The sequence below is a fragment of the Anser brachyrhynchus genome (genome assembly GCF_964034855.1).
Source record: "Anser brachyrhynchus genome assembly, chromosome: 11".
Lineage (NCBI taxonomy): Eukaryota > Metazoa > Chordata > Aves > Anseriformes > Anatidae > Anser > Anser brachyrhynchus.
In genome coordinates, this window is record NC_137706.1 from 15940322 (window position 1) to 15956807 (window position 16486).

General features: G+C 50.7%; 1 protein-coding gene and 1 long non-coding RNA gene across 3 annotated transcripts in view; both read left to right on the plus strand.

The window, feature by feature from the left end:
• The window catches only part of ST8SIA2 (ST8 alpha-N-acetyl-neuraminide alpha-2,8-sialyltransferase 2), a 28679-nt gene that overhangs the window by 7265 nt on the left and 4928 nt on the right, over positions 1-16486 (plus strand). The window contains exons 2-5 of the mRNA XM_080551802.1: positions 6531-6593; positions 8505-8633; positions 9104-9361; positions 11146-11439. Of these exons, the coding sequence (XP_080407928.1) occupies positions 6531-6593; positions 8505-8633; positions 9104-9361; positions 11146-11439 (744 nt within the window). The remainder of the gene's footprint in view (positions 1-6530; positions 6594-8504; positions 8634-9103; positions 9362-11145; positions 11440-16486) is intronic.
• LOC308176268 lies at positions 11446-14379 on the plus strand. 2 transcript variants are annotated; one of them, XR_013938197.1, is made up of 2 exons: positions 11446-12139; positions 13795-14379. It is a non-coding gene; the product is annotated as an uncharacterized lncRNA (long non-coding RNA). The 2 variants fall into 2 exon arrangements; XR_013938198.1 differs by lacking the exon at positions 11446-12139 and adding an exon at positions 12325-13610.

Consider the following 16486-nt stretch of genomic DNA (forward strand, 5'->3'; position numbering starts at 1 on the left):
GGAAAACGAAATCCACAGACAACACCCCCGTCCCAAGCCCCTCTCTGGATGCTTTTATCCTGGCTCAACGGCTGCTTCTTTGCTGGCTGTTTCATTAATATACCCAAATAAGCTGAAGGAAGGAATAAGGTCTGCCGGTATGCAGGATGGGGAGAGGTGAAGCGTGTGACATTTCATCCCTGCGAGCACGTGAGCATTTTGTCTTTAGAGCAGCGATAAAACAGGAGTGTCACGGGGTAACGGAGTCGAGCCGTGCTGACATTGTGAGGAACGTGTGTGGATGTGAGACCTGACACTCTACAGGTGCGAGAGAGACAAGAGCCTGTGAGCCCTGGATCCGCAGACCCTGCGGGGCAGCAGGGACTGTCAGCGTGCTGCCAGCATCCTCCTGCCTCTCACAGCTCCTTCAGACACAGACTGGGATTTAGTGGTGATGCTCCGGTTACCCCAGCACCAAGGGATTCCCAAGCAGCACCCTGGTGATGTGACGTCCTGCGGACGTCCCTCCGTTTGCCTCCTGTCCTTTCACCTTTGGAGCTGTGCCTTTCCTGCTGCTTCTGCACCGGTTTTGTCACGTAAGCATTTCAGCCTAATTGGCTTAACCCTATTAAGCAATAGGTGTCTCTGTTTTGCAAACTCATGTGTCTCGATTCCTGTGCCCTCGGTGTACGCTGGCAATGATTGCACACAGTGATTTGCAGCCAGACAGAAAGCTCAGGGCTAAACCCTGCTCTCATTTCCACGGGAGCTGATGCGGAGCTGTGGTTCTGCCTGGCACACGGGGCTGCTTCAATGCTGAGCGCCTCCAACCTTCCCCTTCCCTCGTGGGCCATGAGGTGGGTGAAGTGATGGAGGTGGGCCTGAGGCACGAAGGAAGCAGCTAAATTAGAGAGGCTGGTTTGTACGAGACTGACAGACCCCCTTTTACTCAAGAAGGGTGATACCAAGTGCTATGAGCGGCAGCAAGGCTGTCGGCTGGCACTTTGTCACCGAGCCACCCAACCTTGCTCCCCAACCAGTGAGGCAAGGTGATGTTCCTGAATCCCCTGGTACAGGCACAATCTCTGAAATGTGGTTGTATGACTCGATAGAAAGAGTGGAACTTGGAGCTGCAAAAATAGCACCTGATATTTAGGAAGTTTTTGACACCCTGGCTGCCAAGCTGTGACAATATGAACAAGTGAGATTTTAAACACATCGAAGTGAGATTTCAAATGTCTCATCAAGATATATTGCAGGCTCTTTCATCCTAGCAGACAAATGCTTTAGAAATTTCCTCCAAATTAATCCCTAGAGAGGAACCTTGCTCGCCAGGAGAGTGCATGCTGGCAGGGCTGCCCAACGGCCACCACTCCTCTTAATCGCAGTCTCCTTCACACCCTGGCATGAAAACCTCAAAAGCAACTGATGAAATGTCACCGGGAATGATGGGCAAATCTCAAATGTCCTGGCTCCTCCTGATATGATACAAAATGTGATATGGGGAGGTGAGTGAGAAATGAGCCTGGCAGCTGGTTTTCTGGTGCAAGGTGAAAACTAGGGTAGGCAGGCGGTGTTGTGTGCCAGCATCCCATATCCAGGGTCAGAAATGGGGTCTGATGCCATCACTTCTCACCCAATTTTGGCTTTAGTTTCTCATTTGGCAGTTGGCTGAAGGTGTGGGCCTGACTCCCTCTGAATAGAGCATTCCCTCTGCATGTTTTGTCTCGTCTGCGATAACAAGAGCAGCTCATGGGTGTGGATGGGCTTTGACATGCTCCCCTCAGAAATCAGCTGAGCATCCAGCCAGAAGCCCCCAAGGGGACTCGCTGATGAATTCAGCCTTCTGCCGGTCTCAACACAAACCCCAAACTTCAGGGAAGAGGAGGGAGGGTTGAAGCCTGTGTCCTCGTCCCAGTTTTGCAGCACTGGCCTGAGTGAATCCTGACCCTGAAGGCCCCTTCCCTGAGGACTCAGGGAGCACAGGGCTTAGCTTGGTGACTGCATCTCTCTTGGTCAGCAGGACAAATTCGGTCACTTCATGGGGCAGCCGGAGGACACGAGCCTGTCTCTAACATGGCGGTGTGCGGGTACCAGCCAGTCCCTGACACCGCCAGGTCTGGCCCACATGCATGCACGTCAGATTAGCTATCATTGTGAGCATCAGCAGAGCTAAAGTGTGTCAGGTTTTGGAGGAAGGGGGTTGTCTAAGTGTTTGTGGTTCATTTCCAGCAACGGGGCAGCGTATCCCTTTCTCCAGGCTTTCTGGTGGCCGTGAGCAGGTCGGCCTGGCCTGCAGGGGGGTCTGTCAGCGCCCTGCTGGCATTGCCCAGGCCTGGCATCACGCCTGTGATCAGTTCCTGTGGCCTTCTGTGTTACATGTGCTTCCCCTCAGCTATCGAGCCGTGCTCAGTGAAGGGCAGGAGGCATCTGCTCCTGTCCCGGGCTGTGGGCCCGTCACCTCCGGTGGCACAGGCCGAGCCACTTCCCCGTCACCGTCCCAGCCTTAAAGCGAGGATCACAAAATGCACCTAATGCAAAAGAGGGCTGTGAAAACTCACTCAGTAGGTGTTACTCATTTGCACTCCTCAGATAAAACTGTGGCGCTCTGAGCTGTCTTTCTGAGGAATTCGGGGGAATAAATTTTGTTTAACAATCCCGCTACGGGTTATGGAGCTGTTACTACCGCTGTTTTATGTGGAGGAGGGAGGAGAGGGGAGCTGGGGCAACCCGTCTCACCCAAGGTCAGGAAGGCTCTGGCAGTTTTTGCTCTACCAGAAATGTAAATGCAGCAGACTGGGTGCTTGGATGTGGCCGAATTGTGTAGCTCACGTATTTTGGACCATCCATGCTTGTTGTGCCTGCTTCCCATGTGTCTTCTGCTCTGGGGAGAAGTAGGAACATGAGGTGGGCTTTGTAAAATATCCGTGGAAAACACATTTTCAGATTTGTAAGCCTGCGAACAGGGGTGCGTGAAGCCTGCTTTTAGAGACCCAGTCACCCAAAGAGGCTGTGTGACCTACTTGTTCAGTCAGAGCAGCTTTGATTCCATCTATTGAAATTGCTGGAAGCAAGACCAAACTGCACTGAGCAACAATTAAGAGAATCGTTGAAGAAGTGGACAATGATGAAAAGGGAACCGAAAACCCTAAACAACCCATTCATAGACTGTGAATGGAAAAGTCTTTGCATACCTGGTTTGTCAGGAATTATTCATCCAGGAAAATTTGGACCTGAACCATAAGACGTTTTTTCATTCTTCTCCTCTGATATACGAATCAGTGTCACTCTAGAGCTAAGCACAGAATATTTTGACCTATATAATATCTTAGATAGTCAAAATTCAGCTTGAAAAATCTTAAAGCAAAAATGAGAAAGGATGGCATAAGCCAGTAATAAGGCATTATCGCATATAGATGCAACTTATCGCTGGAAAACATCCAAGCCGAAGTCAAAAGAAGACCGTTTTGTAAATAATAGGATTAGGAAGCAGGTTGGTACTTTGTGGGGCTGGCTATACAATCAAACTGATAACAGCTAGATTAATAAAGCAATTCAATCTGAACACGCTGTAGCACTAGAAAGCTTTTCAAAATCAATGCCTATCAGTGCAATTTTAATCGACGTTGCTCTTTGCCTTTTGAAGCCAAGAGATTTGAAACTCCAGGTCAGTGAGGTGTAATAAAAAGCATTGTGTTTGTTTGTTTGTTTGCTTTTTTAACATGTGCCTCTTAATTACTACCTTCCATTTCTTAAAGTTTTCCTCTTCCCAGGTGGGACTGGAGAGGTGGTATAACGATAGTGGCTTGGCTGCATTGGTAGCTGCGGCAATCCTTGGAAAATACGGTGCTTGGCTAAACTGGGGGCATTTTGAGCAACTGGTGTGCCTGGCTGGTACCTGCTGGAGGGCTGAGAGAGACGTCTGGATGGGGGAATCTTCCCCATGGTATCACAGCTCTCATTGTCTTTGGTTGTACAAAGGAAGATTGTAGGGAGGGTGTCCAGAAGTTGCAGTGTAGGACAGGAAGGGTCGAAAGGCCGGTGGTTTTGAGTCACAGGAATGTTTTAGGGTTGACTGGACAAGTGGAGAGCTTCAGCCAAGTATCATGTCCCAGTCTCAGGCGATCTCTGTGGCTTGGAGAGAGAAACCAAGCCCAGTGGGGGGAGCAGCATCCCTGCCATAATCTCAGGAGCTTGCCAAGAGCATCCCTGCTGCCTCTGGGCCAGATGCTGGCTAGCAGAGCCCTGCTCACTCCTCCACTGCTGAGCTGTCCCTTCCAAGTTCATATATGACAGCAGTTCCATGCCATAATAGGGTACAGATCATATAAATACCCATCCAGGGAGGAAGGCAGCATTTCCTTGCCATCTCGGGTGTCTGGACAGGGCAGCCACAAGAACGCTTTGTGCTGTTTGCACTGAACGCTTTGTGCTCTGTTTGCACTGCAATGTTTTGAAAACTCTTGCTTTTCACAGTGGAGGTAAAATGAAGAGCTGACCTCTATCCCCGCTGCCTCCACACACAGCGAGCTGGGAGATGGGCTCCCAGGTCTTCTTTCTCACATCCAGCATTGCCTGCCCGAGCACCTGCCTGGATTTCAGGAGAAAACATGCACAGAGCTGTCACTGGGGGCATGTAAAGCTTAGCTTGGATAAACGCATTTGAATAACATGTTGTGATGCTTTGGATCAGTCCTGCTGTAGCCACAAAACATGGATGAGGTGGGAGCTAAGAGGTCTTCTCCACTTCCAGATTTCTGTGATTTTTCCCCCCCTTTCACAGAGATTGTGAACCAGCACTTATTCAGAGAGCAACATTTCTTTTTTCTAAGCCCTTAATCCAGTCCCTATCTCTCTTACAGCAAGTGTGAAGGAGTGTGAATCCCATTTGGAAGGCTCCTTCAGAGGAGACGTCTCTGAAAAGATGCGTGGTTTGCACGCTAATCCAGCCTGCTCCCACAACCCGCAGTGAACCCCATTAAAGCAGAGGCTTGTTAAATGCCAGTAAGCTCTAGGAATAAGCCAGTCCTGCTGTTCCCTTGATGCACCAAAAAAAAAAGCTCTCAGGTTTGTCAGAGGAAAAAGGAGAGTGTTGGAGGAAGAATCTCAACGGCTTGGTCGTAGATGGGCTCCTGCGGGAGGGAGGGAAGGGACAAACATCACAGCATTTCCAAGGGTTTTATATTATGCGATGCTGAGGGTTGCTCTCAGCCTAACTAAGGGGTTTACATCACATCCCACAAGCCTGAAAATCTTTTTAATGCTACCAAATGGTCATGCTCACTATTTCATTTGTGTCTAATACATTTGGGATCTTTTCAGGACTGCTAGAAATACCTGCTCCTGAGATACATTTTCATTAAGGTATATGTTTCCAGGTAATAATATTTCTGCTGGAGAAGAATTTGGTTCTCTTTATGAGCGTGTTCATGTAGTTAACTGTACAATGGAAACAATAAAACGGAGCAATGAGGACGTGGCAGCTAAAATGCGTCTGCCACTGAGTGTCACCAGAAAGCAGGGGACAGATTCTTTGTGGCCTGCTTGAAAATAGCAAGCTAAAGCAAGAAGGGGCTCTGCAGACAGCTAAATGCAGAACAGTACTGGGATTTGTTTAACCGAGGATTTATGGGCCATACGAGTGACATTGGGTTCTGAAGGGGCTCGGTCCCACCTATTTTAAATTATAGCATCAGTCCAGAGCCTGGTGCTGGAAACGTGGGCTCTCTGTTCCCACAGGTCCTGCTCAGGCAGGTCTGGTGCCCGTCCTCGTGCGGGGCTGCCAGGTCGTGGCAGTGACAAGGCTGGCCCTTCGGGTCCCAGCTCCAGCTTGCGAGCAACTGTGCTGAGTTGGTCTCGTAGCTTCAGCCAGGTCACACCGAGGGTGGAGACCAGGGGCTTCAGGGCACCCGTGGGACCGGAGTGGGTTGGAAAGGGGCCCTGGGTCTCTCTTGGGTCACTGGAAGCTGGGAGAAGGCACGCGGTGAGGACAAGGTCTCTGCAAGTCACCCAGGAGGCTGGTGGCTCGTTTGGGATAAATGGAGACGTTGGGTGGTCTCAATTTAATCCCAGGATGAAGCCAAAGGCATGAATCCTGGCCAGGTCATTCCACCAATCCCCTGGAGAAGGACAGGGGGATGTCCTTTGTCAACCTGGAGTTGGAGGAGACCTTCTCTAGGCACAGCTCCCACCTGATGCGTTAAAAAAAAAAAAAAAAAGAAGTTGAGATGTATTTAACGCAACCTGTAGGCTGCACGCTGCTTTGACAACAGAGACCAGATGTCTTTGATGGCTGGTTAGAGAGCGCAGGTATTATTAATTGGGTTGGTTAGGAGCTTTTTGCTGTAATGGTTTTACGGTCGCAGTAGGGCAGCAGCGACGACGGATGTGAAAAGCCCTTCACAGGCATCAGGACATCTCCGTTCTGGATGGGGTGAGATGCGAGCGGTGGCTCAGTTCAGAGCCCTTCGGAGCAGGATCTCTTGACTGTTGAACAATGCTTGGCAAAGAGGAGCCGGGTTTATAAATAATGCATTTCCTTTGTCTTGCAGGAGTTCTGGAGGCAGAGGTACAATCAGATCAGCTGTGAACAGCTTACATAGCAAATCTAATAGGTTTGTAAATTAGATTTTGTGTTCATTTGTTTTTGCTGTAAGGCAGCTATTAATCTGCTTCTCCTCTTCACTGGATAGTGCTGGTCTTATTTAGCAAATGTATCTGTTTCTTTTCACTTCTGCTTTGCATTTTCTTAATCGTTTCTCTCCCTCCTTCCCCAGCTCAGTGCAATAATCATTTGCAAATAACCAAGGATCTGCAAGTTGCGGTGATTGAGAGAATGAGAAAGAGAGAGTTACTTATTGTGAAAATAAGTCAGTGATAGAGTTGCCATTTTCGTGGTTTACTGTGTGCTATTAGGAGAGAGCGAGCTTGCTTTGACATCAGAACCCCATTCGGTTTTATCGTAACGCAGTTCAGTAACGTCGCTCCCTTGCAGAGTCATTTCATGGCATCACAGCCTCACTCGGTGCCTCTCTGTGTTATTTTTACGATGATGTTGTGTCATCCCAGCACTGCCAAGTTGTAAAGCCCAGCGACACCACGCAAGAAAGAAAGAGCTGTGCCATTCCGCGACGATGTCGCAACACATCATCAAACACAGAAAACAGAAAAACAACGACAAAAAAAAATCATAGTTATTCCTCAGATTCCTTTACCCTATTTCCTTTAAGATTTTTGACACCTCATAAGTAAGCTTTGCACAGCATGAGGTGAAATAGCAAAATGCACGGTGGGAAACAACCTCCACTGGAGGCAGCCTCTGGAGAAGGTCCCGTAGCATTTGGTATGTACAAGCACACACAAGGACGCTGACATCCAGCCTTTATCAGCACTTCTCCCTTCGTTTCTGCAACACTACATAGTTTGAGATGTAATGTGTCCTCAGGAGCACCAGCCTTGGGCTGGAGATGTGCTCCCAGGAGCTACACATTGCCTTGAGCCTGGGCGATGAGCTCTGCCCCGTCTCTCCCTCTTTTCCCACCTTGGGCTTTACCTGCCTTTTATAAATGTATTTATTTACAAACTGCTCTCCGTCTGGAAAAAACCCTTTGCACTACAGAGGGAGATTCCCTTCAGCTGGTAGCAAGTGCTTTGGCTGTGTGTTTTTCAGAGCGCTCTGAAGTGTGAAGGCTTTTTCGGGGCTGCAGACACATGCACAGCTTCTTGATGAGATGTTTGGGTATTCTCTTTGGAGGGCGGCTGACTAAAATCAAATATGCAGAGGCTCCCTTAATTTATGCCATTTGATGTAAATTGCACTGAAGTGCTGGGGCCTATTTGCCTCTTAGAGTAGGGATTAAAAGCTGGGGTCTCCCAGTGATCATCTCCAAACCCCAGCATGAGTGTATCTGGCTGTTTCTCATCCCCCTGCTCATTTCTGGGCAAGGAGCGGGCAGGATGAATGCAGAAATCATTTTGTTCTTTTTCAATGGGGGAAAAAAGTTAATAAGAAGCCAATCTCCCCCTGTTTGGGGTCTTTGTAGGGAGTACCCAACGTCACAAGCAGCACCCAGCAGCTCAATTAATTCATTTCTCTGTAGGGTGAAGTGCAGGTTGTGCTTCCCTCTTGAGGTTTTTACCTGCCCCAGGAGCTGAGGGGCTCTGCTTCGGGGTGCAGCCCATCTCTTGGTGACATTTTGGCTGTGTGTCTTGTCTGCCAGCCTGTCTCTGCAGTGTGCTCTTGTTTCCTATGCATGCGCTTCTCCGGCTCGATGTGTACAATTGTGTTTTCTGTAAACCTGTAAGTATGTGTTTGTGTGAGCGAGCAGGTATTTAAGGATCTGTGTCGGCTTGAGCGTGGCGGAATACAAACAGGCTTTCAGTTCTCGTTTAGGTAATAACTACAATTTTGCTTTTCTGATGAAGTTTGAATTCCAGCAGCCACAGCCGAAGACAGTGATTAGAAATGCCATTGGGATGCTAACGGATCCTGTCTCTCTCCCTCGCCCTGTCTTTCTTTTCTCTAGAGCTGAAGTAGTAATAAATGACTCTTCGTCTCCAGCTGTTGTTGACAGAAGTAATGAAAGCATTAAGCACGACATTAAACCAGCCTCATCCAAATGGAGACACAACCAGACACTCTCTTTGAAGATCAGGTACTGGTAATTACCTATAGGACAAGAGACAGATCTGGTCCTCTCCAGTGCAAGCTGGCAAATTGCCTCTGTATATCATCTAAAGAAGTCAAGGAAGAAATAAAAGGCTTAGCTCCTGCTGAGCTAGACTTCATATCTGTAAGCGATCGCTTGGAAATGAGTTCCCGGCTAAACCAGCTGGCCCTGCAGCCGTGAAACACGGAGCATTCGAGCCCCCAGTTTCCAGGCCAAGTGCAACTGGTGTGCAATGCTGGTGTGCCCCGGGGGGAATGCAGAGACCCCACTGATGGTGGGCCAGCCATGGTAGCCTGCTGGAAGGGCTGGATGGGGCAGGAGAGGGCATTGAGATGGAGACAGCTGTTTGGAAGCTGTTCCTGCAGGGCAGGCAGGAGACAAAGAGTTCATCTTCTGTGTTACCCAGGTTCCCTCTGTACCTGAGCTGATGGGGCCGTTTTCTTCCCTGTCCCTAGGAAACAGATCTTGAAGTTCCTGGATGCAGAGAAGGATATTTCGGTGCTGAAGGGGACGCTGAAGCCGGGGGACATCATCCACTACGTCTTTGACAGGGACAGCACCATGAACGTCTCGCAGAACCTGTACGAGCTGCTGCCCCGCACCTCGCCCCTCAAGGGCAAGCAGTTCCCCTCCTGTGCCATCGTGGGCAACTCGGGGGTCCTGCTCAGCAGCGGCTGCGGCCCCGAGATCGATGCACACAGCTTCGTGATCAGGTAGGGGCCACATCCCGCCATGTGATGGGTTTGGGGGTTTGGGGGATTGGAGAGGTGCAAGCATAAAGTTCACCAACACGAACGCCCTGCTGTGAACTCTTCCAACCACTGCCAAGTGCTCCTTGCAAACACAGCTCATGCCTTCTCACCCTGCTGTCCCCAGTGCCCATGTCCTGCAGTCACACTGCCCCCACCTGCGGTGGCAGGTCCCGATCTCCACCGAATTCCCTCCAGAAGATGCTCGGAGTGCAGAGGAGGAGCACGCCAGCCCTCCCATCCATCCCCAGCACCTTTGACTGAGGGGGCTGTGGGATCCCGCTGATGATTTATGTATGTGCAGACATTTGCTTCCTGGCAAGTCTATTATGAAGACAGCCCAATCCATCAGCAGCTCACAGAGGCAGTCCCCTGCGTGACGTGGGGACGAGGATAATGTCACCTCTGCCCTTGCTCACGGCCAGCTGCTCCAGCCTGGCTGCCAGCAGCTCCTTCCTGGCCACGGGGGACTGGACCCATTTGCATCCTTAAACGTAACCAGAGAGAGCAAAGGAGAAAACAGCTTGTTGCTCTTCTGGCAGAGTTTAGGGAGGGGTTTCACGTCAGGCAGCAAAGTTGCAAGAGAAAAGTTTCGCTGGGCATAAGGTGGGGTAGGACTGGGATTTGGAACGAAGTCTCCCCAGCCACGTGTGCTAGTGCAGGGCTGGCGTGGACGTGCTCTTCGCACCATACATTAGCCAAGCCACCACTCAAAACTGCATCCTCACGAGGAGGTTTTCTCCAGGCGGCTTTTTCAGCAGGGCTGGCAATGGCCAGCAGTGAATGGGGTCTGCGTCCAGGACACGGCTTTGCTCTTCAGACCCAATGTTTATTTTAAGCCATTTGACTCCTGCAGCGAGCACATCGGATGGGCTCCAGGGCCCCACATGCCGCTCGCTGGGTTTTCTTTCCATTATTTCCCCATCTGCAAAGTGGGGAAAAATAGCAGTAACGGCTGATTATCAAGACAGATGGTTAAGACACAATTCCTGCTTGTTAAATACTGTAAATTCACTGTAAAACACCACTGGAGAGCACAGCGTGCTCTAGGAACCCCCCATAAAACAAGGGGGATTTGCTGGCGGTTTATCCCACAGCCCCTCCATCCTCATCCCTCACAGGAGCCCCGGAGCCCCTACCCGCCTGCACAGCCCCAGAGGAGACAGCAATTAAAATGATGGAGTGAGACTGGGTTTCTGAAGGTCACAGGCTGCAATCAGCCAAACCCTGTGGAGCCCAAGTCCTGTGGCATCCACCTCCTGCCGGTGTCATTGTCACTGCTGGTGCATGTTTCACCTGGGGACATCTGCCAGCCTGCCCGAGCTGCTGCTGCTGCCGCAGGGCACGCAGGCACTTACAGAGGCGAGCATCTTCCTTGCGTGGGAAAAGCCATTTAATTTCAAATCTGCTGTGGCAGCAAACAAGGGAGGTTTGTTGCTCCGTGTTATTTTTGAACTGCACCAGCAGCAATACAGACCGTACAAACCCGCCCACCAGTTACACGCAGCATTAGCATTGCCCAGAGGAACAGGCACACGCGTGCCAGCGTACTGACATAGCTCATCATTACCAGGTGAGAGCCTCTCTAATTTATTGCAAAGCCTCATTCTTCTTCCTTCCCCTTCCACAAAGTGAGGGCAAACGGGCACATCTGTCACTGCCCCAGCTTTGGGCATCACCCCCACCGTATTTGTTAGTGCCCTATCTCATATCCATTGCAGAGGGCTGTTCAGTGTTTCCCCTCGCAGGTGCAACCTGGCCCCCGTCCAGGAGTACTCGCAGGACGTGGGCATGAAGACGGACCTGGTGACCATGAACCCGTCGGTCATCCAGCGAGCCTTCGAGGACCTGGTGAACGAGACGTGGCGGGAGAAGCTGCTGCAGCGCCTGCACAGCCTCAACGGCAGCATCCTGTGGATCCCGGCGTTCATGGCCAAGGGGGGCAAGGAGCGCGTGGAGTGGGTGAACGAGCTCATCCTGAAGCACCGCATCAACGTCAGGACTGCCTACCCCTCGCTGCGCCTGCTACACGCTGTCCGAGGGTGAGAGCACGGTTGATGCGCTCGGAGCCAGCATTTCGTGAGCTTCCTGAGCTGGGTTTGTGCTGGAGGCAAACAGCGCGAGCTGTTTCTTCTGCAGACCATGAGGAAGACTCCATGAGCCATGGCTGGGCCCTAAATGAGATCCAGAGACCACCTTGCAAGCGGGGGGCTCCTCGCTGGGCTGAGCGTGAGGTCTTTTAGGTGTGCAACAGAGCCTGAATCTGATGGTGCTTTGCTGTCTGTAAGCCTGGATGTCACCACAATCACTCCCCATCCTACTGTTAGGGCTTTCCTAGGAGAAATGGGTGTGTGCTGGCTAGTGACAAGGCTCGTCAACTTGGGCTTGAGTCACATGTGGGGACGTCACCCAGCTCCTCACATCAGGGAGCTGGTGGTAGCTTCGAACAGCAGAGACCCAGTAGTTCCTGAGTAGTTCTTGCACAGCCCATGTGCTCCTGTAATGCTGCTAATTGCAGTGCTCATCTTAAATGAACTTCTAAGGCAGGGAAAGGTCTGATGTGGCCTAGTCCTGCTAATCAGGTAAATAGGCTCAGGTGATGGTGAAGGGATGTGTTGGGAGGGCAAGAAGGGGCTGCTGCAATTTCAGGAGCATGGAAGGCACAGCTGGAGGGTACTGGGGAGGTTATAAAGAAAGGGAGCCCCAGGGGTGAGGCTTCTACACGAATGCCTTGGGGATGAGGTAGGCTCTTGCTTTATTTCCCTGGGGTAAGAGATCATCTGTTAGGTATTTAGGGAGAGCAGGCAGGTGGTGGCTTGTGCAGGAGGTGGCTTAGTGTCAGCCCCTTTATAGCAGTCCTCCTCCTCTCTCATCCAGACTCCAACCTGTTGCTCTCCCAGGCTGGGAATTCATTTGAGCAGGTGACGCTCCCCCCTTTAAGCCTCAGCACTGACAGTTCTTGATTACTTTGGGCATTTCTTCCCCTCTGCACCTTCCAGCCTGAGCTTTTTGGATGGGTTGCTCCCTGCTGGCATCGCCTCGTGCCAGCACAGGGGGTGGGCACAGGGCAGGCCCTGGGGGTGCTCTCGGGGTGGTTTCCAGCACAAGCCAGCCTAAGCTGGGCTCTGGCGCCACGGTGAATCCCAGGCAGCAGTAAGGCGTGAGGACAGCAGGGTCTGCCCTCCAGTGACTGTGCTTGAGGCTTCCCTGGGCCTGAGAGGCATTTCACAGAAAATGCTGGCTTTGAGGTAAAGAAAGGGGAGGAAAATGACACCACAACTCATGTAAAAGGGAGGGGGGGAAATAACCCAAATTCTGAGCTATTTCTAGCTGTAATTGACTTACTTTCGTCTGTCAAAATAGAATTAAGCTCCTGTAATAAGCCCTTTAAATCAACAGGCTGCTAATCCTGTGCTGGCAACTGCTCCCGGTGCCAGCACCTGCCCACAGGAAGCTCTGTGAGGGTCTGGTGGGGCCAGGCACTGCTCCTCAGCTCCCCACGGGACGAGAGGAGGGTGCCCCAGGCTGCTCGGCTCCCCTCCGAGCCAGGGGAGCTGCTGCCTGCCCTGCCCTCCTGCTTCTCAGCCCAGCAGCAGGAAGACGAGGATGCTGTTGATTAATGATTACCAAAACATATGGTGCGGTTTGGGATGAGGAAGGAGTCTTTCCCCAAGTCAAAGCGGCCAGAGTGACTAGCAGTTTAGTTATTTACCTTCTTTGATACTAATTTCTACAATCATCGTGTATTTTTTCTTGATGAACTCCTAGCTGTTAGAAGGGCATGGTGTCCGATAACTTCTGCAGTCCCCATCTCTCTGGGGAGCATGGTAGTTATAGCATTAAGCTTTTTCTTTGATGGATCTGAGATTTGTGAAATTAAGACACCCTGTGGAGTGTAGCATGCAGCTGAGAAACAATAACCCACAAAGCCTTCTGAACACCCCCTTGCACTACAGTGATAGAGTTGTGCGCTCTACTTTGCTGCTTTGCTGGATAGAGCTACCTTTGATTTATAATCTGTTCTAAGTTGTTTTAGAAATTACAAAGAAATGGGGAAGGTCTTTCAGCTAAGAAACTCTTTTAAGTATTTTCTTTTTCTTTTTTTTAAGAAATTGCACTTTCTACACAGACGAATGTTATCTCAGCCAACTTCAATTCAGCTACAAAAGCTTTGCCTTTACTGTTCTTCCTTCACTTCCAGAGAAATACATTTGTAAGTTCTTGACTCTTCCTTGAACCACGGAATTTATTGTCCTGCTCTGCTTTCCCCCAGACCAAAATGCATTTCCGTGGCAATTGAACATTTCTTCCTATAATTTGCAGTGCATTTGGGGCACTTGTAGAGCATCCATCACTGAGATAAATAAAAAGCATTTTGTTTTTGTTGTCCTTAACAGCATCATGTGAGACACCACCTTCCCAGCTGTGCTGGTGCCTTAAATGTTTGCTGGTAGCCTTTGTGTCGGTGGTTCTGGATAACCAATGCAGTAGGACAGAGGCTCTTCTCTCGCGGTTAAACTCACACCAGCTCCACTCCCTGCATGCCGAGAAGGGGGAGAGCCATCAGCATTTCGATGGAGGGGCTCAGAAGCAAACTGTCAAAGTGATGGAGCAGAATTACTGGCTAAGGAGCCTGTTCCCGGTGCCGGCTCCATGCGTTTTGGGGTGCATGACTCACTTCGGAGAGATTCTCTAAAATGTCTCCTGAGCGAAGCTTCTGGCAAGCGCGGTGCTCATCTTCTGGCTGGAAAGCAAGCGAGCCCCTTATAAGTCATCTGTTAGTGTCTCCAAAAAGCCTTGTAATCCCCATTGCCAAGCAGCTTTTGTTAGAGAAATAACATGAAATGCAGGAAGTGGGGGGAGACAATTGTGTCTGGAGGTCTGGCTATCACCTCTTGTGGAGAATTCACGGGCACGTTTCAGTTCGCCTTGTATAATCTAGTCTAGCATTTCTCTCTGTGTCCATCACAAGGGTTTCTTGGCTGTAACCAATTCTAATCCCATCAGATTTTATTAAGAGCTTCTTAAAAAAATAAAAAATCAATAGATCTTCCAGCTCCTTGGCTCGCTCTCCCATTAGGTTTACCATCCAAGCAGCCGTGACAGCTCGCGCGTGCTCTCTGTGACAGCAATCGCCTCGCTTGGTGCCCGCGGCTTTCATAGCATGGCTCTGCCACGTGTCCTCAGAAACACAGCTCGGTGGGATGTAAGGTGGGTTCATCCTTGCATCAGATCTCTCTCTGGGTCCTCACACCTGAATAACATCGAAGTAAAGCCGTGTGTGGGTTAGATAAGCGGTATCGCAGGAAGGAATGCTGTGTGGGCAATTATTCTCGCCCCTTCTGCAGGAGCAAATGAGGCACGCTGTATCCAAGCTGGTGTCTGTCTCCACCATGTCCCCGTGATGCTTGATTGGTTCCAGTTAATCAGGAAGATTTAGGTTTTCCTTTGTAAAAAGAAGGGGAGAAGCATAGGAAGGAAAGGGTAAAGAAATAGTGATCCTCTTCCCAGTTACATTTCTCCTGTCTGGGGATGGCTCAGCTTATGGATGTTGAGTACCCTGTGCGTTCAGACGGGCATCCCAGTTACACAGACCTGCGTAAGGACTCAGTTATTCATCTGTCACCAATCTTCAGTCCCTCAGCATCGATTTCCTTGTGCTGGGACACTACAACCCAAGCTCCATCTCGTCCTGCATGTGCTGTGTCAGGATACGGAGGCTTGGTTTGGGCTGGGGATGAAGCCCAGCTTTGGGACCCTCGGTGAGGACCTGAGGGTCAGCCCCCATCCAGCACGGATCTGGTCACTGCGTGGTTATTTTGTGGGAGGTGAAGGAGGAAACCGGACACACGGACAGATGGATAAGAAGATATCGCTGTCCCCTGGGGCTCCAGCACTTCATCTCCTCTCTGTGCTGTTCCCTGCTGGTCCTGTCCTGGTGTGCAGCAGTGGGAGCACGGGGTGCCAGCAGGGTGCTGATTGCCTTCAGCCAGCCTCTCGTGAGCGTTAATGGGAGCAGGATGTGTGTGGCAGGCAGATAATGTGCTTCAGACACTCAGGGGCTAGCACCTCCACAACAGCTTGTGTTTGTGTCGCACTTGTACAAATAAGCTGTTTTAAAAGGGTCTGAAATTGCATTATTTCAGCTATTCTGATTTGTATCACAAAATAATGCGGCTGATGCTGCTGAAACTTGATTTCTTCATTGGCCCGGCTTTCTTTCACTCATTTCATCAGCGTGATAGATTTTCTGTTTATTTTATCCTGCAGTTTAACCCTTGCCTGGAGGGTACATGTTACCTGAGGGTTTCCTCGGATGCATCAGGAGGTGATGTGCAAGCCCAGGGCAGGATCCTGCCCTTGCTAATGATCCCAAACTCTGCCTGCAGGGAGGAGTCGTGCACCCAGCGTTTCGGCACGAGCTGGGGCCAGACTCTGATCCCCAAATTCAGTGCACAGGGCGATGCAGGGGGAGGGTGAGCGCTGTCAGTCCCTCCAGATGCAGGTGGGAGCTGGCACTTCCTATGGGTGGCTTCAGAGCATTTTGTCTCCAGAGGGATTCCCACTGGGTCTCGAGGGCTGAGCCACGCACCAGCAGCAGCACTGGGCAGTTCTGCTCAGGAGACTTCTCAGAAACCTTCTGGGAAAATGGTGTTGCTGTGATTGCCTCCGTGTGCTGGAACTGTTACGTTTTGCCTGGGTTTTGGGGAGGAGCAGCACTTTTCCCAGTGGCCGGAGGGCGCTGGTGAAGTCTCTTTTGCAAGACACCTGATCTGTCCGTGGCGGATGGTACCCGGTGAGGAGAAAGCACAGGGCTCTGAGCCGCTCCTTCCAAAACCTCTGTCCTTGGCTAGCACCAAGTATCAGCTCGGATGGGTGCTCGGCCCTGTGTCTGGGCTGCTCCCTTACAAAAGATGGCCTTGATGCTCTGGTGGCATTTTCCATCTGTCGTTATCATGCTCCTCCAAACAAGAGCTGTCTCAGGCAATTCCTGCCTGGCAGCATTATGGCTCCTATTCATAGCTGCATCCCACTCAGGTGCCAGACCATCTCTGTAGCTGCTTACACCCCTGAGGGTTTGTTTACGCC